The sequence below is a fragment of the Scyliorhinus canicula genome, chromosome 4, assembly GCF_902713615.1.
Source record: "Scyliorhinus canicula chromosome 4, sScyCan1.1, whole genome shotgun sequence".
Lineage (NCBI taxonomy): Eukaryota > Metazoa > Chordata > Chondrichthyes > Carcharhiniformes > Scyliorhinidae > Scyliorhinus > Scyliorhinus canicula.
In genome coordinates, this window is record NC_052149.1 from 36,498,800 (window position 1) to 36,524,875 (window position 26,076).

The 26,076-nt window shown below is 45.8% G+C and overlaps 1 protein-coding gene across 2 annotated transcripts in view; it reads right to left on the reverse strand.

Annotated features, from left to right (window-relative positions):
• The window catches only part of LOC119964480 (vitamin D3 hydroxylase-associated protein), an 80,164-nt gene that overhangs the window by 13,714 nt on the left and 40,374 nt on the right, over nucleotides 1-26,076 (reverse strand). For both annotated transcript variants that reach the window (XM_038794029.1, XM_038794028.1), the window contains exons 5-12: nucleotides 23,094-23,300; nucleotides 19,687-19,727; nucleotides 16,785-16,909; nucleotides 11,355-11,480; nucleotides 7,975-8,072; nucleotides 6,979-7,078; nucleotides 1,200-1,243; nucleotides 455-494 (exon numbers count right to left, since the gene is read on the reverse strand). In XM_038794029.1, coding sequence (XP_038649957.1) covers nucleotides 455-494; nucleotides 1,200-1,243; nucleotides 6,979-7,078; nucleotides 7,975-8,072; nucleotides 11,355-11,480; nucleotides 16,785-16,909; nucleotides 19,687-19,727; nucleotides 23,094-23,300 — 781 coding nt within the window. The remainder of the gene's footprint in view (nucleotides 1-454; nucleotides 495-1,199; nucleotides 1,244-6,978; nucleotides 7,079-7,974; nucleotides 8,073-11,354; nucleotides 11,481-16,784; nucleotides 16,910-19,686; nucleotides 19,728-23,093; nucleotides 23,301-26,076) is intronic.

Below are 26,076 nucleotides of genomic sequence, written 5' to 3' on the forward strand. Positions count from 1 at the left end.
TTGTTGCCATAGTCTCTGTCACAGCCCATGACACTGCTGGCTGCCCCATAGTCATTTATTGCTGGGAGCAGCATGACTAAGCTCAAGGCAAGACTTCCAATTGTATCTGGGGAGGAAGCACTGTCAACATAAATGCCGGCCAATTGAATGGTTGGCATCTCAATAGGCCCAAGTGCAAATGGACGCCTGCCCGACCTTCTTAAATTTGAGATAGGTAGCAGGCAGTTAGACTGTAGAGGCCCCATAATTTATTTACCGAGCCCCCCCCCCACACCCCCAAACTCACTCAGGGTGTGTAAAATCCAGCCTATTACAGCATGTGCACTTACAGATAGTCATTGATTCTCTTGGACCCTTCACTCCTTCACATTTAAAATATGCAAAATAGAAGCAAAAATGTTGCGACTAAAGAGCAAATTGAGCAAAATCTGAAAGAAACAAAAGTTAATCTCACCTCGACTGCAGCGTGCAGCTCCCACAGTTCACCAATTGATCTAGAAGAATATAACAAGAAGACACAGCGAATCCAGAAAGGAGGAAGGCACAAGGAAAGAGAATGAAGGTTTAGAGTAACTGCATTCATTGTAAATCTGGAATGCTGTAATATTACCAAAAATACACCAATGTTAAAAATATTTAATTGCAAACCATTGGATATATTCAGAATCAAAATGTTTTACGTTGTAATTTTGTCTTTAACAATTACACCATTATATAACTACACAGTTAAAATTAGTTTATTTAATTTAGTATGACAGGGGGTTAAAAATCTGCTGGCAGGCACCAAGCACAGAGTAACACACTTTCAATTCAGATCACCCAACCATAGTCCCAAATGACCATAGGAATCTCTCTCCATTAAAGCGAGATAACTTGGCAACTCCTTGTTTGAGAGGTGCCGTTCTGCAATTGTGGGGCAAGACAGTAAGGCAGGGGGCTTCTCAAGAAATACCACAACTGGTATAGAGACTGCCGTATGGGGCACCGGCATCATTCTGCATCAAGCCAACAGAGCTAACCAACCCGCCAAACCATACAGTGTACAATATACACAAATCTGCAGCAATTCCACAGAGTGCTGATAGTTTCAAGAAAGTTTCCTGAAGAATTATCACCACACTCAAAGACAACTTGCTGGGTGAGTTCAGCCCGAATACAAAATCAAAATAAGAAATGAATGAGGGTGTTCAAAGCCTTACCCTACTCCAGACATGTATCTGCAGGTTTCTGCAATCCTCGGACTCTAAAACAAGTAAAAGGTTACAGGTACTTTAAGAAAAGTACTGATTGAACCCAAACAATAAATAAATCAGATATACTTCATAGAATTCCTACTGTCAGAAGGAGGCCATTCGGTCCATCGAGTCTACACCAACCATCTGAAAGAGTACCCTACCTTGGCCCATTCCCCCGTCCTATCTCTACAACACCATAATTCCACTTGACCTTTGGCCACAAAGGGGTAATTTGACATAGCCAATCCACCCAAGCTGCACACCTTTGAACTGTGGGAGGAAACTGGAGTACTCGGTGGAAACCGACGCAGGCATAGGGAGAATGTGCAAACTCCGCGCAGTCACCCAAGGCTGGAATCGAACCTGGGTCCCTGGCGCTGTGAGGCAGCAGTGCTAACCATTGTGCCACCGTGCCGACCCCCCTCCACCCCCACCATTTCCCCACCTCACCCTTTCTCTAGCCACCTAGCTCCCTCTACCCCATCAACACACAGACCTTTGCAACTCAACACACAATGTTGGATAGCAGCCATAGGATATTCTGGTTATTAACATATACCTGTAGATATTGTCCCACATCCCTCAAGTAAACACAGTGATGCATAATACAATGTGCGAGATCTTCCACCTCTTCTCACCGGCGGGATCATCGGATTCCACCGATGGCACATCCCCGCTGCAGGTTTCCCGGCAGCATGGGGTAGAATCAATGAGAAATCCCACTGACAGCGGCGGGACTTTCTCCAATGAACAGGCTGCCTGCCACTGCCAAGAAACACGCCTCAACAAGGCCAGCAAATCTCATCCAATGGGTATCCACAGATAGGTCCCGCTATATCGAGGGTTCTTAAAAATCGGTCAGTGCGATGCTGCAGTGATTAACACTGCTGCCTCACGGCGCAGAGAACACAGGTTCGATTCCAGCCCCGGGCCACTGTCTGTGTGGAGTTTTCACATTCTCCCTGTGTCTGCATGTCACTCACCCTCACAAGCCAAAATGGTGCAGGATAGGTGGATTCAGTTATGCATTTTCCTTTTTAAAGAGGCCCAGCAGACATTTGATTTCGGCCACAATGGATAAATGCCGCCCGTAGACATACATATGGAACTTCCTGATGCCAAATATCACCGCCAAGCTTTCCTTCACTATTTGGCATAACATCGTTCCGCGTCTGCAAAGTCCTCGAAACTGAAGCAATAGGGTGCTCCATCCCTTCATCCCATCTGTGGGTCGACACCACCCTGATGCCACAGGGGGAGGCATCACAAGCCAGAGTTGCGGTCAAATGGGTGAAGACCTGCGAGGATGACAGACGCTTCTTCACCCCAGCAAATCCTTCTCCCCGTAAGGCAACACAAACCCACTTCTGGTTCTTCTTTCATAGTATGTGGAGGGGTGCCAACAGGGTAGCTAGGTTTGAGATGAATTTTCCATAATAATTCACCAGGCCCAAGAATGACTCGAGTTTATTGCCATCACTCGGAGTTGGGGTCCCTTTTATGGCCTGAACCTTCACCTCACCTCCACTGGCTTGGGACAATTCACACCTCTTTAACCTGGAGTTACCTCTCTCTCTGCATCTTTGATGATTTGATTGCCTGCAGGTGCTCGCATTCCGGGGCATCTCTGACTGTGTCTATATAAACATTTCTGGAACAAGCCTTTCCATTCACCTGAAGAAGGAGCCGTGCTCCGAAAGCTCGTGTTTGAAACAAACCTGTTGGACTTTAACCTGGTGTTGTAAGACTTCTTACTCCACTGGGTTTAGGCCTTCTCTGAACTCCAAATGCGTTACTGTCTTTGGTCTGAGCACGCGTTTGCTCTACTTCAGCTGGGTGCCAACTTGGCCGAATTATCCGAGCATTTCCTCCAGGTTTCCCATGTGTTCCTCGTCGGTGGCATCCGTGACGAGCACGTCACATAATCATACAGCTACCTTTGGCAGTCCTTGAAGAATACCTTCCATCACTCGTTGGAAGATTGCCGGAGCTGACGAGGCCTGAACGGGAGGCGGGGTGTACTCAAATAACCCTTTGTCGGTGCTTATACTTGGATATTTCTTGGATGCAGAGTCCAGTTCCACCTGCAAATGGGCGGGGCTCATATTGTAAAGGCACATTCTCCAGCCAGCTTCGCGTGTAAATATTCCACGTTGGGCATCGAGTAACAGACCAGGCACAACACCCTGTTTACCATGAGTTTGTAATCTCCTCAGAGTCAGACATACTTGTCCGGCCTCATGAGGCCCACTCCGCAAACTGTACTGGGCATATGGTTCCCAGATTCCGTAGGTGTTGCAGCTCTGTATCAACTTCAACGAGTAAGATGTAGGGTCTTGCCCTAAATTATGTGGGTTGAGCCTCCAGGTCCACGTGTATATGTGACGCCCTTTATTCTGCCCATATCCGCCTTACGTACATCAGGTACTTTCCCAGGACTTCATACAATTTTCCGTTCCCTGCTCCATGACTAAGGGTAGCTTGACCAATTGCTGTCAGTGTGTCACCGTAGTCACAGTGGTCCACCCGATGCTCAGTGGTTTGCCTGTATAGGTTGCCAACCTGGCCTTGGGAGCTTGCAGTGTAAGTGGCAAGATCCCAAAACAGAGCTGGGAAAAGGTCTGTTGATCCGCAATGGAGACTGCAGCTCCCGGGTCCATCCCCATCACCAGAGGATGCCCGTTCACTTGCGATGTGACCCAGTTCGGCGCCACCTTCGGGGCGGTGATGCAATTCAGCTGCATCATACTGACTTCTTCTGGTGGAGCCATCTGCAAGGCCCTGGCGCATGATGGCATCATTGGCTGTCCTGGACAGTTTTCTAACCGCTGATACCGGAAGACCTGATCACCGGGTGTTCTCCAGCCACATATCTGGCAATGTGATCGACTCACCCTTTCGTACTCAGGGGAGGTAACAGGCAGGTATCAGTGGCTCCTGAGTATTGGATCCGTCTGCGTAATTGCACCTTGGCTTACCTCTTGGGAGAATATCTGGCTATTCTGTTAGTGCCCTGTGATGTTGCGGGAGTCCAATACGGAGGTCAGGTCAAACTATGGACCCCATAGTCCATGGATCCATAAGACCATAAGATATAGGAGCAGAATTAGGCCAGTTGGCCCACCGAGTCTGCTCCGCCATTCAATCATGGCTGATAATTTTTCTTCCCCATTCTCCGGCCTTCTCCCCATAACCCGTGATCCCCTTATTAATCAAGAACCTATCTATACCTGACCCTGAAGCTCATTTACCCCTTTGCATTTTCACAGGGTAGTGACGACTCAATGGCCCATTTCAAGTCTAACATGGGCTCAATCTGGAGATTTCCTTTCAAAGGCATCTGTTATAGGCCAAAAGAAAGCCTACATCCCCCTGTTCTTCCCACAGAACTCAGTCCTTTGACAAAAGTGATCAACCACATGGATAGTCTCTGAACTGCTCAATTGGTGGACCTAAATGGCACAATACATAAGGACGTGGCCTGATCTTAGCTGCATGCTGTTTGCACAGGACACCCTCAGGACTGTTCCAGTCATGTAGTTCAAGATTATGGGTGGCACAGTGGTTAGCACTGCTGCCTCATAGAGCCAGGGACCTAGGTTCGATTCGGACCTTGGATGACTGAGACACATTCTCCCAGTGTCTGCATGGGTTTCCTCCGGATGCTCCGGTTTCCTCGCACAGTCCAAAGCTGTGCCCGTTAGGTGGACCGGCTGTGCTAAATTGTCCCTTTGGGGTTGCAGTAATAGGACGGGGAATTGGGCCTAGGTAGTGTGGTGTTCTAATCCGAGGATGGTTGGCATAGTGTTCACAAAGACCACAACTAGCTTTCATATTGAACAAAGCTTAAGATTTATTTACGCTACTTAATTGGATTCGACACTTGCTCCTATATAATAAACATTCACAATCTACACTCATCTATTACTAATCTCGACACTAATACAATTACTATGATCTGCTCTCACTCACACTATCTTTCCTACAGTCTGTCTTCTCACCTTCCCCTCAATCACTTACCCAGAAGGTTCAGCATCGATGCCTTATATAGTTCTGCACCTAGCTCTCTTAGTGGTTGATTTGTATATAATATTAACCATTACAGTTCTGTACATTTATCATGTCACATTCCCCTTTCTTCGGAAAAAAGTTATAAACTCTAACATTTTTTTCTATGAACATTACATTAGCGAGCATGAATCATTATCTTGTTTTACATTCAGTTGCAAAAATAAATGTCATATCATTGGAGTGATTACAGATGAATAGTTTTTATGTCATTACAAATTCAGTCTATTCGATGGTTTCCTCATTCTCATTGATCTTCTCAGTGGTCTTGTCGAAGTATTCAAGTTGTCTTCCAAATTGTCTTGATTCGTTGTTGATAATGAAGAATTTGGAAAGTCAATGTTTTGGAAAATGGCATCCTAGGCAATAATGTTCGGAGTGTGAAATGGAACATAATTCTTTATCTTCAGCAATGCTCTTCTATTTCTTTTAAACATTGTTCCTTTTTCAGTTTGTAACAAAATATGATCCTGGTGAAATTTGTCGTAATACTCGAGCAACATGTGACCATCGTCCATCAGGATATTGAATTAGAATGTAGTCTCCTTCTTGTAATGTCGTTAAAGGCTTTGTGTGCCTGTTGTAGCAGTCTTTCTGTTTTCGTTTTTGTAACCTCAGGCGGTTATGTAGTTTTTGTTCATCTATATTCTGAATCGTGATTTCTGGTAACGTGGTACAAATTTTTCTTCCCATCAACATCTGGGTGGTGACAAACCCGGTGACAAACAATCCTCTTATGTCAACAGTGCTAATGATAAATCTTTGTTCTCATCTAGTGCATTGCTGAATGGCTCCTTAACTATTCCTATGCCTTTCTCAGCTTTGTCATTGGATTGGGGGTACAATGGACTTGATGTTAGATGGTTAAAATTATAATGTTCTGCAAATTGGTGTCCACTCCCAGCTGGTGAAGCAAGGACCATTGCCAGAGACAAAGTATAATGAAATTCCATGTCGAGTAAAAACAGATTTCCCTGCTCGGATTGCAGATCGAGTCGTTGAAGCATTAAGCATTAACATCTATTTTTATATTTATGCATGCACTTATAATACAGGGTTATCTAGGGCAGCGCGGTAGCACAGTGGTTAGCACAGTTGCTTCACAGCTCCAGAGTAACAGGTTCAATTCCCGGCTCAGGTTACTGTTTACGGAGTCTGCACGCGCTCCCCGTGTCTGGGTGAGTGCTCCAGTTTCCTCCCTGTGGTAAACCACTGTTACTGTATTATATATATATTGTGGTAAACCACTGTTACTGTATTGTATATATTGTTTGTTGTCTCTGCTGGCCCCGCCTGTGGCTCCTCCCCTCAGGCTCTGTATAAAGATGGCGGACCTCTAGCCCTGCCCCAGTTCGGGATCAGTTGCCAGCGGGTTCTCGTTTAGCTTATTGAAGCAATAGTTTTGTTCCACAACTCGTCTTTGTTATAATTGATGGCACATCACTCCCACAGTCCAAAGATGTGTAGGGTGGGTGGATTGGCCATGATAAATTACCCTTAGTGTCCAAAAAGGTGGGGTAGGGTTACTGGGTTACGGGGATAGGGTGGAGCTGTAGGCTTGGGTATGGGGCACTTTTCAAGGGCCGGTGCAAATGTGATGGACCGAATGGCTTCCTTCTGCACTGTAAATTCTATGATTCTAAATGGCTCACATTTTGGAGAATGTTTTACTTACAAAAGGTTTCAGAAGAAAGCTGATGATCCTCTTCAGTAATTTAGGCAGCTTCTGTGTCATATACAGATCATTCAAAATCGGATCGATTTTGTCTCCTTTCCTAGAAAACAAAGTCATGTAAGAATCAGCTGTGTTCCCTTGTTTGTATGTGGACACGTCAAAGTACATAAGATGGTTGGGAAAGGTCAGAGGAACAAAGCTTTCTACCTATCGAGTGCTCACAGGTCAGAGTTACATGCTGTACCATTCTGTGAAGATCCCTAATTTGCTGCAAATCATCCATTCATATAAATGTCACCAAACATCTAAAGAACAAGAACAGAAATAATACTAACAGGAACTTTCTTAGCCTCTTCAATAAAGGAGACCGAGAAAGAATTATCATAATAGGCACGCATTAGGGACCTGGCACAATTTTGGAGTCTAAACCACTGACCATATTCCTTGGACTTAATTTCATTTGACCGTTGATCCCTGCAGATGGATACCCTTAACATTTCTCACTTAACCGAATCGTGTTATATTTCTGATACTGAGCACCAACTAAGGTCGAGTGGTCAGTTGTCTACTATGAATTCATAATGATTAGGAAACTATGGCTGCACCACACAACAGCCAAGGTAACTGATAACATCTGAAGATAATTAGACCATAAGACGTAGGAGCAGAATTAGGCCACTCGGCCCATCTAGTCTGCTCCGCCATTCAATCATGGTTGATAATTTTCTCATCCCCATTCTCCTGCCTTCTCCCCATAATCGCTGATCCCCTTATTAATCAAGAACCTATTTATCTCTGTCTTAAAGACACTCAGTGATTTGGCCTCCACAGCTTTCTACGGCAAAGAGTTCCACAGATTCAACATCTGAAGGCTGAAGAAACTCCTCCTCATCTCTGTTTTAAAGGATAGTCCGTTTAGTCTGTTGGCAAATCTGAATGTTTCAAATTGCTCTGAAAAGACATTTTCTACAACTCTTTTGCTAAAATGAGACTTACAATCTTTGCATCAGTATAGCGCCTCCATCAGCCCCTATGCCCCTTAATATCAACTCATTCCACGCATATTGAGCTCTCGGAGGTGTGAAGGGAACCAGCTGAAAAGAAACAAAACGTGAAAAGTTCACGTAAAGGTGAACAATAATAATGGAGTATGGCAACACAATCTGCTCAGAAGTAGCAGTCATTCTTCTCACTAACAAAAATGATTTAATATTTCAGTTGAAATATTTAGAATTCTTAGTTCCACTTGCAATCACACTTCAGGAAATAAAAATCAATGAATAGAAACCTTAATATAATCAGGAACAAACTGAACTAATCTTCACTCAAGGGCCTAGTCTTGACCAATGTGGTGTGGAATGAAGACTCACTCTTAACTGAGTAAATATAGTTCTTCTTAACAAAAATTGAATCTGCTCCTCATTGCCCTCCTATTTCACTTCCAGCCAGACAGGATTAGGACATGAATTCACCCTGCACAATTTATGCAAGGATTTGGTCACATCACAGACATAATACTATCAAAGATACATCTTCATGGTTGGTCACAAGTAATTAAAGGTTGGAAAACATTTCTATGATAATAATAATCTTTATTGTCACAAGTAGGCTTACATTAACACTGCAATGAGGTTACTGTGAAAAGCCCCTAGTCGCCACATTCCGGCACCTGTTCGGGTACACGGAGGGAGAATTCAGAATGTTCAAATTACCTAACAACATGTCATTCGGGACTTGTGGGAGGAAACCGGGGCACCCGGAGGAAACCCACGCAGACACAGGGAGAACGTGCAGACTCTGCATAGACAGTGACCCAAGCCGGGAATCGAACCTGGGACCCTGGAGCTGTGAAGCAACAATGCTAACAACTGTGCTACCATGCTGCCCTTTTCAAATAAAGAGTGAGATCTTCGGGCTATTTACACCTGCAAGATAGTCTGGTCCCGCCGATGGCGCACCCCCAGTGGCGTAGGGTGGGTTCAATGGGTAATCCAATTGACAGTGGTGGGACCAGAATATCTTGCAGGCGTGGCCACCTCCCGCCACTCAGAAACACGCCACGGGGAGGCCAGAGAATCTCCCCCAAAGAGATTAAGCACATGCTATCCAAGTTGCTCACTCCCCTCAATTTTAGGTTGGTCAGACTTATTGATCTTGTCATGTGAGATTACCTTTAAGAAATGGATGTTTAAGCAATGTACCTTTAAGAAAATAGTGATGTCAGAGTGTGGGTGGAGCTGAGCTCATTTCGGCCATTTTGAGGTTAGTTCTGGGTTTTAGTTTCAGTTTGAGACAGCAGCTTGGGTGTGAGTGTTTTTGTGGCTGTGAGCTGCATGAAGAAAAAGCAAGGTGCTGGAGCTAAAGTCAACCAAGCTGATATATCTCTGCCATCCAACAGAAAATATATATTAACTGTGACCTGGTGTGTTACAGTTTTTGTGAAGGTGAAGTCTTTTGGATGTGTAAAGGAACAGTTTGCAGGATTGGGTAGTGTTGTATTATTTTCGGGGTTATCTTTGAAGTAAGGGGTGTTAAGAGATCCAATGTTTATTTAAAAGGTTAATTTGAGTTCATGGAATAAATATTGTTTTGTTTTAAAAACCACCTGTCCATAATTGTAATACTACACCTGGGGAACAAGCCGTGTGCTTCAAAAGCAACAATCCATTAAAGGTGGGGTTGGATGAACTCCATGATACATTTTTGGGGTTCTGAATACACCTCTCCCATAACAATCTGCATTTCATCCCCCCCCCCCCCCCCCACCCCACCACACCCCCTCCACCCCTCAGCTTCACCCAGCAATTCAGTTGCACCCCAAAAGAATTCCAATAAGTTTTTTAACTGGCTTTAATGAACCCATTTTGGCTTTTATTTACTGCCTTTCCCCAGTCAAAAAGACAACAGAGAACTGATAGCACAATCAGCTATGATTTTTATTGCAATGTCAATAGCTCATTCATTTATAGTACAGGGCTGTACCCGCTGGCTGTCCACGCACCCGGTTTAGAAATAAGCTTTATTTTTAATGGTTTAGTTTAATCAGATATATTTTGGACCAGATATCCTCAACCTTGAAACCCAGATTGCACCACTGACCAATTCATCAAAATTGCTTCTTCATACGTCATGTTATCAGATTCCTCATTGGTAGGTTCTGCAGCTATGTTAGGGGAAACTGTTGCAAAGATTTGACTACAATGAAGACAGAGTTTGTGTTCCAGACAAAAATACATATTTTGCAATTGTTTCCCTTATTTCCTCAAAAAAGGGAAGACTACTCGTCTCCCCTTAGTAGTCTCCCCGTGCCCACTTTTCAGTTTGGCTTTTGACAGCACGTGTCAGAAAGTTATCTGATATAAGCATTCTTATGAGGGCCATGAAGAGTCCAACGTGAGTTTGTAGAGTCAAATAGAACTTAACTTCTTTTTCCAACAATATTTACACAGTACCAGTAGTTGACGACTGGTTCTCCCTCTCTAGCCAGTACAATACTGGCCAGATCTATTTATACAACTGAAAGGTTAACGATTGCTGCCCCCTCCCCCCCACCCCTCATTAAGGAACCACATATTCCTCAAGAGTCATGGGACAACCAATCATCCCCAGCAAATAGGATCCGGGCAGGTTATAACAAGCATAATGCTATTCTTGCTCTTGACAAGCACAGCATTTATGGCAGGACCACTGGACTGTTGTCAAAAAGGATGTGAGCCTCAAGTGCTTGTTTTTACCCTCCTCTTGTCTGGAAGCACTGATGCCAATTGCGATACCCAGATCTGGTCTGGCTGAGATCAGTTATCTTAGCACAGACTTGGAACTGAACCAGTGTTTTCCTTGCACATATACCTAAAGTTACGGGGCATGGTACATGCATTTCTTCCTGGAAAACACCGCATGAAGAATGGGTATGTTTGGTTTTTTTAAAAATCCCTGTCAAAAGGTGGGTTTATCCACAGAACCAGTGTGATCAGAATGCTAGGAAGCCGAGAATTGTAGTCAAATAAACTGCTGAAATGGACAATGTTAAAAACAAAATTGGAATCATAAAAAAGTACTCAATAAAAACAGACATTGAAGAGGCAGTTTCTGCTAAAAATGAGACCAAACGGAATAAATAACTGAAACAAAAACAATTGCAACGATACGGGGAATGACCTGGGGAGTGGGACTAATTGGATTATTCTTTGAAAGAGGAGGCACAGAGGTGATGGGCTGTCTGGCCCTCCTTCAGTGCTGTGCTTCTCCGATTCTAAAACATACTCCTCCTGAGATAGAATCATCAAAGACTGTTTTTCTTTTATCATAAGGACTTTCATTGTGTCTCTGTTCCCTTTGACTATTGTCAATCCTTTGGCATAAATCAGTAAACCCACCGTGTGTCCAGCTTCCTCCAGCAGTTGTTTGGTTTCCATAACTGCACGTTTCATGCTGGCATTGGGGATCCAAAATGCATCATTCACATAATAGCCTATCCTCAAGCGCCTGGAGCTGGAAAACACCTAAAATGAAAGAAAATAGATTAAATTATATTTACATGATGAGTTGTGCAAAGCATTCAGATAGGCCTTTTGTGAATTGAGTTTCTGTCACAATAGGTAAACGACTCTGAATTCGGAAACTAGCAGAGGAAGAGCCCAGATTTTCAGGCCTCCTTCATGTCAGAATGAATGGAGAAAGGCTTTAAAAAATGGTGGGCTGTTCCAGATTATGGGATTCCTGCCCCAATTCCCATTAGTAGGGAGCCCACATGCAGCCAGCTCCACTGAAATTCCAATTGAAGAAATATTTAGTCTTGTCCAAAGAAACATGCAGCCATTGAAAGACTGGAAGAAACTGCCTGGCCATCCACTCAACCAGTTTTTATTGATACATTTGTCAGATGGCTGCACGATGAATGCTTGGCTGAATTCCAATAGCTAAAGGAGTCAGTCTGGCAGGTGTGCTGTTTACACAGTTCAAAGAGGATGGCTAGTGTCATTTAATAGGCAGCTTTATTCCCAACTAATAACTTGATCATTCTTTGTGGTGGTTTTTCAATATCACTGTGTATATTTAGACCAAATTAAGATCTCTATAATGTAAATTTCACAGGCTATGTTTGATCAACAGCTTTATGAGAAGGGAAGATAGGAAATGTTTTTCAAAGAGATTTTGAATGGTTGTTTTGTTTCCTTCATGTGCATTTCAAAGACTTGCAAGTGTTATTATATGGCTGATTTGTTAAGTGCCTAGCACATACTGGGTGAGTGGGCATGGGAGATTTAAGGGAGCATAGGAGGTGGGTGGGGAAAGAAGGGTAATCTCCAGCATGCCGAACACACATGAATTGAACTGAGGCAATGTCACGGGCATTTAAACCTGCTTGCCTCATCATCTGGCTGCATCTGTTGCTGTCTCGGCCTGGTTCCAGAAGCAGCTGGCCAGCCTCCAATAATGCCTGCCTCCCCAACACTAAAATAGGGCGGCACAGAGTTGGGAAGCAGGAGTTAGACATTTGCAACTCCTGCTTCTTGTATCCTTGATGGAAGTCCAGCCCAGAAGGTGTGGAGGAAATATCTTTCACTGGCAATTTGCATGCAATTTAGGCCCAGGGATGTGTCAAGTGGTCTTTATCTGAAGACTTAAGGAGGTTTGAATGCGTGTGTGATATGCAACTGTCCCTGCCGCAACACCCAGCTAAATGCACCCATTTGGTTAGATCGCGCTCATAATCTACGTCACAGGGTCTCTACATCATTAATGCCTATTCCATAATGGCTTCCCTAATCGTACATGGTGTAGCTGTGCCTGACTTATGTTTTGTATAAACGCATCATGAGATCTTTACACTTGAACTCCTTTATTAACAAAACCTGTTGGTAATTGTTAATGGTTTTATCTACCTGCACTTGCATTCTTCAGAATTGTGCATCAAATATTTAAGATTCTCTGTTATTTCACAGCCCTCGATTGCTTTCCTTGAAATATATATGCCTATTTCTTCTTTATTACTTGTTGTATTGATTTATTTATCCATGGTAAATGGTTTTTACCGCCTGTTATTTTTAAACCTTTAACGCGTTTGTTCCATTTTTCTTTTGCAGTCCTACTCACTGTTTAACCAAACTGCATAACTGAAATGAACTGCATGTGTGGAGCGATATGATAAAGGTGCTTGCTCTGAAGCAGACATGTTAAATAAATCCGTTCTAACATGAATCCCAGAGGTTAGGGAGAAAGGAGGGGAAGAGCAACTAATGTCGGTTCTTGCTTATAAAATGCATTGAAGTAGTCATCTTATAAAAATAACCAAACAAAAAAAAAACAAACAAATATTCAGCACAGACTTCCGGTGGCGGCATGTAGGAGGAGGTCGCACGTTGGAGAGCTCCTACTCAAGGCTTGATTTTTTAGAATTTAATACCCGGTCCCAGGGGCAATTGTTTGTGAAATAAGTGCAGGAAGACATAAGGAAGAAAGATGTCCAAAACCCAAAGGAAAGCAGCCATGAAGAAGGGGACGAATGAAGGTTCGCCGTCGAGTGGAAGGGTCGGCTTGGCAACTGGAAGGATGGCGGAGGCTGGGTCGTTGGGTGGGGCCACAATGTTCACGGCAGAAAAGATGACCGAGGCAATGGTTGTAGAACTTGAAAAACAGTTTGCAAAGCACATGGAGGTGATGAGGAAGGAGATGATGGCAGCATTGAAGGTGCTGGTGGAGGAGACGATTGCCCCGGTGAAGGCGGCAGTGTTGAGGACATTGGCCGAGGTGCTGGAGCAGGGTGTGAAACTGAAGGAGTGGAAGAGGCCTTGTCACAACACAGTGATCAACTCACCTCGATGGGTGAGGAGCTGCGGAGGGTGGTGGAGGCTAACAAGGGTCTGCGAGCCAAAGTGGGAGGACCTGGAAAACAGATCTAGGCGGTAAAATCTGAGGATCATGGGACTGCCCGAAGAGGTGGAGGGCCCGAGGCCAACGGAATATTTTGCCAAGATGCTGGCGGAGCTGTTGGGGGTGGGGGAAGATCCCTCTCGGTACAAACTGGATGGGCTCATAGGGCGTGAAGGCCTAAACCAAAGGCCAATGAGCCGCCAAGACCAGTGATTATTTGTTTCTGTAGGTACCACGTGAAGGTTCTAAGCAGAAGCAGGAGTTGCAGTGGGCTGGAGCTGGTTTACATATATACCATGACATTATTGTGGAGTTGGCGAGGAGGCAGGCGACCTTCGGCTGAGTGAAGACGGCACTGGTATAAAAGCACTGTGCAGTTCGGCATAATGTACCCAGCTCAGTTGAGGGTGACCCACAACTCCCAAAGACTTTTATTTTGAGTCGGTGGACGTGGCAGAGGCATTTGTGAAGGCAGAAGGACTGGGGCAGAAGTGAGAAATGGGACTCAGGATTGGTCTTGGACTGAGGATAAGAAGGTGGAGGAGTGTATGTAGCTCTATTTTTCACTGCATGTAGCTATATGTGTTAAATGAGTTGAAATTACCTAGTTGGACAAGGTAAGAGTTGGGATTTTCTTTTGCCGTGATGGTTCTTTGGGGTTTGCTGTGTTTACGCTGAGGCTGTGTGTTGAAGTGGAATTTCTTGGTTTTCTTGGGAACGGGCGTGGGGGAGGGGATTGGAGGAGAGTGGGGCCTAGGCAGGGGCATCCATACTGGCTAGCTCAAGCTGGCCAGTGAACGGGAGTGTGCTGGGGGGAGGGGCTGTGGCCATCAGAGCCTGACAGAACAGGTTTCGATGGGCCTAGGACAGGCATTTTCAAAGTCGGGGTTGAGACCCACGGGCGGGTCGTGGGCGGGTGTCGGAGGATCGCGGAGCCGTCCGTCGCAGCGCTCCTAATTGTGCAAATTCGCGCGCAACAGCCTCAGCAGGCGGCTTTCAACAATGCCGGCTGTGAGTAGACTTCAAAATGATAGCCGCGACCGTATTAAAAAAATGCAGGCGCACTTGGCATGCATGCCCACTCATCAGTAGTTTTTATACGGTCGCGGCCGTCATTTTGAAGACCACTCGCAGTCGACAGTGTTAAAAACCGGCTGCTGCACTAGAATTTGCGCAATCGCAGAAGAAGGGTTTTTAATATTATGTAATCTTCCTTCCTGAAGGGAGGCCCCCCCGAATGTCGATGTCACATGCTTTGGGCACGATTGCGATTCCTCCATTCTGTCAGCAGTAAACAAGTAAATGAGGACCAAGCTGGCTCACCTCTCGCTTTAAAGGTAAGAGAAAATGGTGGGGCGCGAATGTCGGCCGGCATGGGTCGCGAAGGAAACAAAGTTTGAATAACACTGGCCTTGGGAGATGTGAAAAGTTGGGGGAGGGGGGCCGAAACTGGGTGATGTGTTTTTGAGACGAAGTGAATGGGAGGATTCCGGGGTGGGGGGGGGGGGGGGGGGGGAACCGGCTCGGGCGCAGGCTGGTCCAGGGGCAGATGTTAGCCTTTGCCTCGCTTATTGCCCAGAGACGGGTCCTGTTGAGGTGGAAGTCAGCTTCTCCATCCTGTGACACACCTTGGCAGGGGGGGACCTACTTGAATTTCTTTGACTCTCTGGAAGGCAAAGTCTTAGCTGAAGGGGATGAAGGAAGGGTTTCACAATTCATGGGGGCTGTTTATTATGCAATTCCGAGAATTAGTTGCCATTGAACATTAGGGGAGGGGGGGGGGGGGGGGGGCAGCGGTATTTTTGTCTTTGGTTACACTGTTTATGGATTGATTGTTAATTTGTGTTTTTTACCTGGAATGTTCTGGTCTGTATATTGAGCAGGGTGCGGTTTGTGTGTGGGAGATCGTTATTGTACTTGTTTTTGTTTGTTTTTTCATTGGTTGTTTATTGATGAAAATGTTGAAAATGAAGAGAATAAAAAGATTTTTTTCAAAACTAATATTCAGCACAAATTTATCAGGAACCAACCCATACATTGGTCAAAGTATCAGAAAATTACTTTCAGCCCTGAAATCCAAACCTAAATTAATGGAATTAAGATTTTCTTTTAATCTTTGCAAACATCAGCTTCCTGCATGCGCTGGCATAGAAATCGAAATGCGTCGGTGGTAGCGAGTGCAGTTACATGACAGTACAAAACGACCCATTATTCGTTTCTAATTAGTAGATCAGGTCAGCGAATGTGACTATCACGCCAAGGGAAACACTAAGGGGAGCGTTAATAAGGTGGTGTCGAAGATTATTTCATTGGAGCAGAATTAAGCAAAGTTTACCAGAATAATTTTACACTGCGAGCCCATGTAAAGAATTCAGGTCTGCACTTGCCATGATTTTCAGCCTGTTAAAAAAAATGGATACAAAATCTTGGGACTAACATGGATGAATTCCAAACAAATGTTCCCATGAATATGAACAGTAAGAAGTCTTACACCAGGTTAAAATCCAACAGATTTGTTTCAAACACTCGCTTTCGGAGCACTGCTCCTTCCTCAGGTGAGACTTCTTACTGTGCTCACCCCAGTCCAACGCAGGCATCTCCACCTCATGAAAATGAAGCCCCATGTTGGGACCACAAATTCATAACATTTCCCTTGTAGCTGTCAGATAATTTAATTTACCTGGGCGTGTCTGACATGGTGAAAAAGCCAAAAAGAATTCCCATTCTTAACAGTCGCCTCCCTCGCCTAGAGTAATAATTACTGGGAGGAGGAAAGCAGGCACATGCTTACCACAATAACCCTCCTCCTATTCTGAAGAAATCGGAAGCTTTGTACATCCTCTCTAATGTTATGTGGTGGAGAGGGGTGGTGGGGGTGGACAGGAGGAAAGACAAAATTAGAAGATAAATATAGAGTTCACCTCACACGTTACCTCGTTATTGAAGGGAATAGGTGGTACTGTGGAGTCCAACTGGAACATGTCTTCACATAATAGAGCTTTCATGCACAAAACCAAGCTATCCACATCCTTGGCCAATGGACCAACTGCCGCCACAACTAGAAAACAATAACGGTTACATTACTTAAAAACGTCTTCTTGAATTCTACCGTGGTGAGAACTTTCTTTCACCTGTTTATCGCTATTTCATTATTATCAGTTTTCCCCACGAAATTATTTTATGTGCCTTTTTTTCCCTCATCCTTTTGCCGTGCGTTCACAATTCTGGAGAGGGGTGCAATTTTTCAAATGCTGTGTTTACTTTGGCTGATGTAGATTAGCAGAGGATTGACTTTTCCAGGGTTGACCGAGGCTGAGGAGCAAATTAATGAAAATGAAATGAAAATCACTTATTGTCACAAGTAGGCTTCAATGAAGTTAATGTGAAAAACCCCGAGTCGCCATATTCCGGCGTCTGTTCGGGAAATTGAAACTCAATAAGGATTCACTGCAATCAGAAATTTGTGACTCCGCTCCACAGAAGCAAAATAGGACCTCATGCTGCATACGTAGAGGTACAAGTTAGCAGAGGTACATTGGGTCAAATAGCCTCTATCTGAGCTGTGATTACAGAATAGTTACAAAACAGGATCCATTTGGGTCATTGTAACCTCCTCAGTCAATGAATGGCTACCCAGCCTAATCCCACCTTCCTGCACTCAGTCCGTAGTCCTATAGGTCACATGCTCTGAATGGAGAGATCCAAGTGTTTTTTAAATATGGTGAGAGTTTCTCCCTTCGTCACTTTTCCAGGCAGTGTTCCAGCCTCCCACCATATAGTGAGGCCACTGGCTCAGTTGAGGCAGCCTCCCAATGGCAGGCCATTGGTACTTCAGAGTCTGAGGCTCTATGCCTCAATGACAGTCATGAGGATGATAGCATGTCAGCAAGGCATTTTCCTCATATCACAATTTCCCTACTGTATTTGGAAGTCTTCACTTCATTGCAGCCCTTCGGTGCTGACCACCAAAAGCATACTCATGGTCCCTGCCCTGATTCTGCACTGCCCACCACTCCCGGGGAAGTTGCCAAAGCTCCAAATCTCTGGCTCACTGATTGAGCCAGCAGCTGTGGGAACCCATCTATTGTATTTAATAGAATGGTGAATGTGGAGTTGCCAATTAGGAGACCACATTCTGCTGCCAGCAAGTGCCAGTCTAATAATCTGGATAAATTGCAAAGTATTTTTTTAATAAATTTAGAGTACCCAATTTATTTTTTCCAACTAGGGGCAATTTAATGTGGCCACTCCACCTACCTTGCTCATCTTTGAGTTGCGGGGGCGAAACCCATGTAAACACGGGGAGAATGTGCAAACTCCACACGGTCAGTGACCCAGAGCCGGGATCGAACCTGGGACCTTGGCGCCGTGAGGCAGCAGGGCTAACCCACTGAGCCACCGTGCTGCCCTGTAAATTGTAAAGTACATGGGGCGCGATTCTCTGCAAATGCGGTGAGTTGTAAAGGCTGCCGTGAAACTGGCCGTGTTTCACGGCAGCCTCCGCGCCCCCTCCCGGGATCCGATTCGCCCCACCGGGCGGGGCTAGCAGCGGGGCCCCGCTTAGCGACCGTCGCTAAGTCTGCGCGCCAAGCGTCACACCGGCTGACGCGCACGATGACATCACCCGCGCATGAGCGGATTGGACGGCTCCAACCCACGGGTGCGCGGGGCCGTCATCTCCCTCGGCCGCCCCGCGGACTGCTCCTGCGGGACGGCAGATGGAGAAAGGTAACGGACGCACTGCCCGCGATTGGTGGGCACCGATCGCGGGCCCATGCCCCCCTTGGCACGGCCGTGGTACTGCCGTGCCAATCGGGGCCCTGGATGCCCAGAACGGGCATGTTGCGGCCGTTTTTACGACGGCAGCAAACAGGTTTGTTTGCTGCCGTAAAAACGGCCATAAAGGCCTGGGAACTTGGCCCATCGGCCTAGGGAGAATCGCTGCTCGCCGTTTCGTGGGGCGGCCGTGTTGGGGGGGGGGGGGGGGGAGAGAGAATAGCGAGAGGGCGTGAAAAATGTCGGGGACGCCCTACCGCTATTCTCCGACCCGTCGTGGGCAGCGGAGAATTGCGCCCATGAAGTTTTGCATTCATGCATGTTCAAGGTGCAATGTTAAAGTAAAAGGAACAGTTAAGGTACTGGGATTTGTTAGTAGAGAGAAGAAATATAAATAAGCAGATAGCATGTTATATTTGTAGATAAGTACTGGTACTGCGCACAGTTCTGGTTAACTAATTCAAGGAAGGAAGATTACTATTTGTTGTGTGAGTATAGAGACAAGGAAGTACAGGAAAATATCTGTTATCCGGCATGCTCTGGAAATGGGAGGTGCCGCTTAATCAAATCTGCCAGTTAACTGAGATGTAAGGCGAGTTCCAAATTTCCATCCAATGAGCAAACTCCAGGATGGTCATGCAAATGTTGAGGTTTCACAAGAGGTGCAGGAGCATGCAAATAGAATGAGCGTTGCCAAGGAGAAATGGTGCTGCAGGTTGAGAGCAAGAATTGGCTGCCAGTAACTGTTGCCGGGGGGTTTGGCATCCTCAAGCAAAACGCAACCCAGAATTCTGGTTGATAGGGTAAGAGTGCTGGATAACAGAAATTTGACTGTAAAATTATTCGAGGGATCTTAAAATCAAAATGACAATGGAAGGACAAGAAGCTAACCTTGCTCTCTTCAGAAGAAATGGAACTTTGAGGTGACCTTGGAGTAAAAATTTTGATAGGGAGTTAAAAAGTTGTTTCAGGCAAATTGTTCGCGATAATGAAAGGTCGGCAGCTCCGGCAATAAGAGGAAACAAACTAAACATCAGCTGGAATTCTGTACAAACTCACCAGTTCTCTGTCCAGGTACTGATGATCGGACTCCTTTCTTGCTATATAACAAATCAATGAAAAACGTTACCAAAAGAACCAGAATCCTCTTCATGAACATTAACAAGTGCTCTAATGTGTTGGTCCATAGCAGTGAGATAAGTGAGTTTCAATGGAAACCGGCGCAGAGAAACTTAAAAAAACATGAAAAACAGTGGAGTATCTTCCATTAACTGAATCATAAACTCTCAAAAACGGGTGGCTTGGGGCGGGTTCAGGGATTAAACATTTTAAAAGACTGAAACACGTCTACTTAAGTTTTTATTGGAGGTGGGGTGAAGGACAGGCGACCACTCCAGTTGCAGAAAATGTATTGGTCATTTCAATATGTTAATGAGGCTATTTGCCTTCATTTTAACAGGAATGATGCCCCAACACCTTTTCTTCACCGTTCAAGATCACCTCTTCACTATCTACCCATCAAATGGCCCACAGGAGGAGCTTACTCACTCTGAGGACGCACTATCACACGGGTCATACACACTATCCACCAACTCAGCTAAACACACCCATGGTTAGACCAGCAAGGTAGTTCTCGGGTTTTTACATGGCATCTCACACTTCACAAGTCTGCAAGATCAAATGGTAGAGATGGAGGCTGCAGTCCCACCCAGTTGGTGGGAGCAGGGCGCTCCAAGCTCGGTTCAGCTGGACCTGGATCTGTCCCTTCAGTGCGGTCGACATGAAGGATAATTCTGAAGCAGTAGGAGAGAATGTGTACGGGTCTGTCATCCTACCAAGTCGCACTGCGCATGATTGGAGAGAGAGTGCTAGAGTCTCTCTCTAATACGAGTGCCATGATGTCATTGGCCTTCACGGTGATGTGTATTCTCATGAAAAGAGTGGCCATTTGCTATAGCATTCTGGTAGTGCAGGCACTGGAGTTCTTGCTGGACCCCTCACCCAAAGCCTTGCCACTCAGAATGCCACCTTATCCAAAGTTGATGAAAACCAAGCTTTGGCCATTCAACAAACTGATGTGCAGCAAAGTGTTCTCCTGATCATTGTTATCGGTGATGTCGGAGTGGGGGCATGAGGCAGGAGGTGACATTTAGGTGGGAACTCTGTTAAAAGTGCTCCCACTTTTCATCATTGTCCCTCACCCCCATTCAGAGGCCCCCATGCTGCCTTCAGGCTTGAAAATCCAGAGGAACAAGACCATCTGAACAGTCAGGGCAGGGATACGATCAGCCTGCTGAAACCAGAGGTAGCACCATGTAAGGAATTGTTAAAAAAAATAAAGAATTGTAGTTGCACGATGGTGTTTAACACAATGTTAGATAAATTTCTGCATGTTTCTGTAAGATTAAAATTATTTGTTTGCACCATGTTGTTAATTTTTACCTGCTACCTGGCTAGTGGCCACCTGACTTGTGGTGAAGTTGAATGTGAATTGGGTGACTATGACAGGAATGCTTCATTGATTGTAGGGCTGGTGGTGGGTGGGTGAGGGGGTTCAGAATTTGGCTGTAATGTGGGTGTATTGTTTCCATCTCACTAAATGATGCCAGAATTAAGGTCATCCACGTACCATGATGGTATCCTTACCACATTAAAGTTACTCCTCCTCAGTGTGCTCCGCACCTTCTGCCGCTCCACTCTTCCTCACTACTATTTTGTGCAAGGTGCAGCAAATGTTGCACACCCAGGTTGAAGAATAGTGAATAGTAGCCTACCCCAGAACCTTCTAGGCACCTGAAGTGCATCATCAGCATCCTGACTGCACATTCGCCAACAGCTCTTTTGGTCAGATGGCTTTGACTGTGTCTCTCCTAGGCTCGCCTCCACCTGTGTGCTGCTCATTGGTGTCATCGGCCAGGTCTTCAGTGGCTCGTTCCTGTCTCTAAAGTGCCAGCTCTTAGCCCTACTTTGAGATAGGATTAGCTCAGGGGAGGAGACAATCATCATGGCTGCTCCCTGGGAATCTTACACAAACATGCATGGTGATCTTTATGCGTTTGGACACAAGCCGTGCGTTCATGGAAGGGAATCCCCTGCGGTTGTCCAAGACTTCCAGTGTGGTCTGGGAGATCCTTGATTCACACACGTGCAGTGGATGACTCCTGGATCTGTGGGAGGCCAGTCAGAGCTGCAAATCCGAGTGCTCGCTCAAGCTGACAGGCTTAAACAGTTGCAAAATGCATATCACTCCGAGCTATGCCATAGATGCATTCCTCGCGATGTGTTAGTGGGCAGAGGATTCTGCAAATATTACTTGCTGATTCCTTGTAGCAGCCAGAGGTGAAGAAATCAAGGGCAGCGGCGACTTTGACTGCTACTGGCCATGTATGCCGAACAAGGGACTTGACAAGAGATCTTCTTCCAGTGGCTGAAAATGTCAGTGACCATCATGTCAAATCCTAAGCCTCTTAAGGATCATGTCCAGAAGCTGATCATCTGTTTATAAACTCCTTGAATGGGGTATTGTGAATGGGTAATGCCTTCAAGGGCTACACCTCTGTTCCCACTCACCTGTGGGACGGAAGGTTGGTGAGGAAAAATCTGCAGTTGGAGCTGGTCCTGCTGCTTATCTTGGTCCTCACCGAAGGTTCAAGGTAAAGCAGCACATGCGGCACTCGTTCTGAACTGATGTTTGCCAGATGGGAAGTATAGATCAGAGGCTGGATTCTCCAGTCTCCCAGCCATATGTTTCACGGTGGCGCCCCATTCGCTGGCATTCTATACTCTCTCTGCTTGCCAACAGGATTTCCCACTGAAGCCACCCCATGCCTCTGGGGAACCCGTCAGCGAGGGTGCACTGCCAGCGGGAAGAATGAATTAATCCTCCAACGGGCAGAGAATTCCAGCCAAGGTGCACAGCACTCCCCAGGTAGTAAAATTACCTCCACAATTATTGCAAATTGCCTCCAAAGTAACGAACGCACATGCTCAGAGAATAAGTCCTGTGAAGAAATGCCTTTCAATGCCACGTCTGACAACTTAGCGAACTCGCTCAACCCCCTCAGTTCCTGCAGTTGTCTCGCCTTGGATTTACTGGCAAGTTCCAAGAGGGTGGGGAAACCCCTCCCCTCAGAATATAATTTAAGGAGCACAGTGCAAATGACTGCAGAGTGCCTTTAAGGTGTTGTGACTTGTAATCCACCTCTTCCAAAGTGGTTTCTCATGCACAGTAAGAGCGAAGTTGAAGATGGAAGCCTGCAGATTGCTGCACACTGGCCATTTCAGCCCATTTAACCAGGCACCCACTCTCACATCCACTCACTTCCAGCACCCACCCCCAAACACACACACATACCTCTGCAAGATTTTGAGATCCTGATGGCGTGAGGATTATTAGGAAATCACCCGTATTAATGTGAGTAAAATTGTGGGTGAACAAAAGGGAAAGATAATTGATACATTTTTACCTTAGTCGTTTCCCAGTTGATTTGAAGCCACAGATTCCACAAAATGCAGCTGGCACCCGGATACTGCCTCCGATATCACTTCCGATGCCAAGAATAGAACCACCAGCTGTGATCAAGGCCGCTTCTCCACCAGATGACCCACCCGGCGTGCGCTTGTTATCATGTGGGTTGACAGTTTGCCCAAATATGGGGTTACTGCACTCATAGCTTTAGCAAAGAACAAATCATTATTCTTCTCATGAATTGTTTCATATTTCCCTGCTTTTCCTACATTTTGATTTCTTACAACAGTTAATATAGCAACAGATTAGTGCAGCCCCTTTATAGACTCATGATAATGTTCACCAATAACCACGGCAAGGAGCTGATTCCCCCATAGATTTTGCTTCCTTTAAGCAGCAAGCCTATGTGGTTCATACCCTGGCAGCATAGGTGTAAAAGATGATGTGTAAAATATCATTTGATTGACCGAGAGGCCAGAGGTCTACAAAATTATGAGGGGCATAGACAGAGTGGATAGTCAGAGATTTTTCCCTAGGGTGGAGGGGTCAATTACTAGGGGGCATAGGTTTAAGGTACATGGGGCAAGGTTTAGAGGAGATGTACGAGGCAAGTTTTTTTGCACAGAGGGTAGTGGGTGCCTGGAACTCGCTGCCGGAGGTGGTGGAAGCAGGGGCAATAGTGACGTTTAAGGGCGTCTTGACAAATACATGAATAGGATGGGAATAGAGGGATATGGACCCCAGAAGTGTAGAAGATTTTAGTTTAGACGTGCAGCATGGTCGGCGCAGGCTTGGAGGGCCGAAGGGCCTGTTCCTGTGCTGTACTTTTCTTTGTTCTAATAATCTGGTGAGTGAGTTTCTTTACACAGGTGCAGTGAACTTTCATTGACTGATATCTTTATATGGTGATAATATGATTTTTCTTCTGTGATCTCTTTTGTCAGTGTGTCAATCTTTATTTGCACAAGGTTAAGAGCTGTCAAAGAAGTGTCAATATTTAATGGTCTGTTTCATGTGACATATCTATAGGGTTCAAACAAAATTATGAGTTGCTGCTTTCTTTTCTAAGCAATTTCACAAATGCCATTGTCACTGTAGTATCATAGAATTTACAGTGCAGAACGAGACCATTCGGCCTATCAAGTCTGCATAGGCCCTTGGAAAGAGCACCCTTTTTTAAACCCACTGCCCCCACCCTATCCCCATAATTTAAAAACACCACCTAACCTTTTTGAACACGTTGGGAAATTTAGCATGGTCAAAGCACCTAATCTGCACATCTTTGGACGTGGGAGGAAAACAGAGCACCCGGAGGAAACCCACGCAGACAAGGGGAGAAAGTGCAAACTCCACACACAGTCACCGGAGACCAGAATTGAATCTGGGTCCCTGGAGCTATGAGGCAGCAGTACTAACCACCGTGCTGCCGTGCCGCCCAGAATCAATGATAGCTATAGATAGATATCATTGATTCTGTAGACAGTATACACTGAGGGAATTAGCATGGAAGGGCCATGGGTTGACATGGAGGATATGAGGGGACATAATAATAATAATCTTTATTAGTGTCACAAGTAGGCTTACGTTAAAACTGCAATGAAGTTACTGTGGAAATCACCCAGTTGCCACACTCCAGCACCTGTTCGAGTGCATGGAGGATATGAGGGGACATAATAATAATAATAATCTTTAGTAGTGTCACAAGTAGGCTTACGTTAAAACTGCAATGAAGTTACTGTGGAAATCCCCCAGTCGCCACATTCCGGCGCCTGTTTGAGTACACAGAGGGAGAATTCAGAATGTCCAATACACCTAACAAGCACGTCTTTCAGGACTTGTGGGAGGAAACCGGAGCACCCGGAGGAAACCCATGCAAAGGGAGGTTTATTCAGTCACTTTAAAGTAATGGCTTTACTCCTAGATATTTATTTAGAGTTGTTTTTAAACGGTGCTGAGTTTTAATACCTTTGAAGCTTTAATGAGGCTTTCAGATTGCTGTTTTTTTTATGTCTATCTGTCGGATCTGAGTTGTGCAGACAGATTCAGAATTGAACATGAAAATTTTAGAGTGATACAAAACTGCACTATCCAGCCCCACTACAAGGCGCACGCTTTTCTTGCAAGTGACATTTAACTTCTTGTCACTCGAGAGTCATTTTCATCTTTTCAATTATTTGATATATACATTAGCAGCAAAGGATTTTGATTGCTCCATCCACTCTGATCACAACAAAGTATGAACTGTGCTATAAACCTATCGAGAGATATTAAGATGCTGGTTTGTATCATTGCCCTATGCTTCTTGTTGAAATCTTGCTGAACGAGATTCCTCTCACAATGGGCGGGATTCTCCGTTGCCCGTCGTAACGCGGGTTTCCGGCGAGAAAAATCGGTGTTAATGACTCCGGCGTCGGGGCCTTCTTTAAGGCCGCTATTCTCCGTTCCCGGAGGGGCCAGCAGCTGACTGACGCGATACGCGTCAGTTTCACCAGCTGCGGAAGTGGTGAGACCCGGCGTTTTTTGGAGGATAAGGAGGAGAGAGACAGACCCGGCATTTGGGGGGGGGGGGGTGGTTCCGGCATTTGGGGGGGGGGGGGGGGGTGGTTCCGGCATTTGGGGGGGGTTCCGGCATTTGGGGGGGGGGGGGGTGTGGTGTTCCGGCATTTGGGGGGGGGGGGGGAGGGGGGGGGGGGGGGAAGGGGGGGGGGTGTTCCGGCATTTGGGGGGGTGTGTGTGTTCCGGCATTTGGGGGGGGTGTGTGTGTTCCGGCATTTGGGGGGGGGGGGGGGTGTGGTTCCGGCATTTGGGGTGGTGGGGGGTGTGTTTTCCGGCATTTGGGGGTGGGGGGGGGGGTGGTGTTCCCGGCATTTGGGGGGTGTGGGTTGTGAGGTTCCGGCATTTGGGGGGGGTGTGTGGTGTTCCGCGGCAATTTGGGGGTGTTGTGTGTTTCCGGCATTATGTGGGGATGGGTTTGGGGGGGG